Source organism: Nestor notabilis, unplaced genomic scaffold (genome assembly GCF_000696875.1).
Source record: "Nestor notabilis isolate BGI_N333 unplaced genomic scaffold, ASM69687v1 scaffold21369, whole genome shotgun sequence".
Lineage (NCBI taxonomy): Eukaryota > Metazoa > Chordata > Aves > Psittaciformes > Psittacidae > Nestor > Nestor notabilis.
In genome coordinates this window covers 1,492-3,642 of record NW_009945327.1, presented here as the reverse complement: position 1 = coordinate 3,642, position 2,151 = coordinate 1,492, and the positions used below count along the sequence as shown (strand labels likewise).

Genomic DNA, 2,151 nt, shown 5'->3' with positions numbered 1-2,151 from the left:
CGGCTGATCTAAAAAAGCAGGAAGAGAGCATCTGAGGAGCAGCAGCCCCGGCGCATTTTGAAAAACATTTGTTACATTTCAGAGTGCGGCAGCCTGTTTCTCCTCTGAAGTTGGCTCCAGCCTTAGCAGCCGCATTGGATCCCACAGCCTATTGCGAGACTCCGGTATACAACCCGGATCTCTGCCCCAACATGATCGCGGCCCAGGCCAAGCTGGTGTATCACTTGAATAAATACTACAACGAGAAATGCCAAGCCAGGAAAGCTGCCATCGCCAAAACGATCCGAGAAGTCTGCAAAGTGGTGTCGGACGTGCTGAAGGAGGTGGAGGTGCAGGAGCCTCGCTTCATCAGTTCCTTGAACGAGATGGACAATCGCTACGAGGGGTTGGAAGTTATCTCCCCCACGGAGTTTGAAGTCGTGCTGTACCTGAACCAAATGGGGGTGTTCAACTTCGTGGACGACGGCTCCTTGCCGGGCTGCGCTGTGTTAAAGTTAAGCGACGGGCGCAAGAGGAGTATGTCCCTCTGGGTGGAGTTCATCACGGCGTCTGGCTACCTCTCCGCTCGCAAAATCCGGTCCAGATTTCAGACTCTGGTGGCTCAAGCCGTGGATAAATGCAGTTACAGAGACGTGGTAAAGATGGTGGCGGACACCAGCGAAGTAAAGCTGAGGATCAGGGATCGGTACGTGGTGCAGATCACTCCGGCGTTCAAGTGCACGGGGATCTGGCCGCGGAGCGCTGCCCACTGGCCGCTCCCCCACATCCCCTGGCCAGGACCCAACAGGGTGGCCGAGGTCAAGGCGGAAGGCTTCAACCTCTTGTCCAAGGAGTGCCACTCTCTGGCCGGCAAGCAGAGCTCGGCCGAGAGCGATGCCTGGGTGCTGCAGTTCGCGGAAGCCGAGAACAGACTGCAGATGGGCGGCTGCAGGAAGAAATGCCTCTCTATCCTCAAAACCTTACGGGACCGTCACCTGGAGCTGCCGGGCCAGCCCCTGAATAATTATCACATGAAGACTCTGGTTTCCTACGAGTGCGAAAAGCATCCCCGCGAATCGGACTGGGACGAGTCGTGCCTGGGGGACCGGCTCAACGGGATTTTACTACAGCTCATCTCCTGCCTCCAGTGCAGGAGGTGCCCGCATTACTTCTTGCCCAACTTAGACCTCTTTCAGGGCAAACCTCACTCGGCCCTGGAAAACGCGGCCAAACAAACGTGGCGACTGGCTAGGGAAATACTTACCAACCCGAAAAGTTTGGAGAAACTTTAGAGGGTAACTATAAAACCCGCCCGAGCGACAATTTCCCGATGAAGTTTAAGCTGCCTGTTCGAAAAGTCCAATGTTTCCACTTGACAATGCAAATAATGTTCTCTTTTAAAAAGGAATATAGCTTAGGCTCTTCACAAAGAAAAGCAAATGACAACAGCAAGTATTGTTCCTCTCTTCTCTTCGTCACAATTTTGCAGTTCCCCGTGAAAGGAAAAAAAAAAATGGAAACCAATAATAATAAAAAAGTATGATACCTAGAAAACTGGCCGTAATTTAACATGATTGTGACCATTCTGCCTAGAAACGGTACCAACGGATTATAACAAACCCCAGTATTTTTAGGTAAACCCACTGTGAGTAAAAGCTATTTGGATATGCCATCTGAACAAACCCTAATGTACCTTTGATTTGTATCAAATATTGTGATCTCACATTGTCTTTGAAATTGTGGATGTTGGTGTTTTGTGATTTGGTGAACAGAAGTTAAATTGCCATTTTGGATACTTCAAGGACATTTTCTGCTAAAGAGAAGATTCCATTTAAAAAGGTAGATTTTATCATGGTACTTTTGTTAATTGTCTTTGGAAGTGTCTGAACTTAAGAAGTTTACATATTTCGTTTCATATATATTGCTTGGTCTATTTCTAACATTCCATAAATATACTTGAAATGTTATTTAAATATATTCAAAAGAAATTTGGATTCTGCTTATATAATAACGCTTGAATATTGGAATTATATATTTGAAAATGCACTTGAAATACACTGGATAATTACCTTTTGTGATTTAGATTTTAATTTCTGTTGCTGATTTATTTAATTACAAGCTAATAAATGAAGTAAAATGCATATGGGTAAGTGTTTCAATACTGGCTCAAGT

At 46.3% G+C, this 2,151-nt stretch overlaps 1 protein-coding gene across 1 annotated transcript; it reads left to right on the top strand.

The window, feature by feature from the left end:
- The first annotated feature begins 6 nt into the window (after positions 1-6).
- LOC104412195 (protein mab-21-like 1) lies at positions 7-1,499 on the top strand. Its single transcript, XM_010022827.1, has one exon. It carries the CDS (start codon positions 192-194, stop codon positions 1,269-1,271), a length of 1,080 nt encoding a protein of 359 aa, XP_010021129.1. The 5' UTR covers positions 7-191; the 3' UTR covers positions 1,272-1,499.
- Positions 1,500-2,151: the final 652 nt, after the last annotated feature.

Bases quoted from the DNA above. Each gene is read 5' to 3' on its own strand.
- LOC104412195 (XM_010022827.1), top strand. From the start codon at position 192: ATGATCGCGGCCCAGGCCAAGCTGGTGTATCACTTGAATAAATACTAC.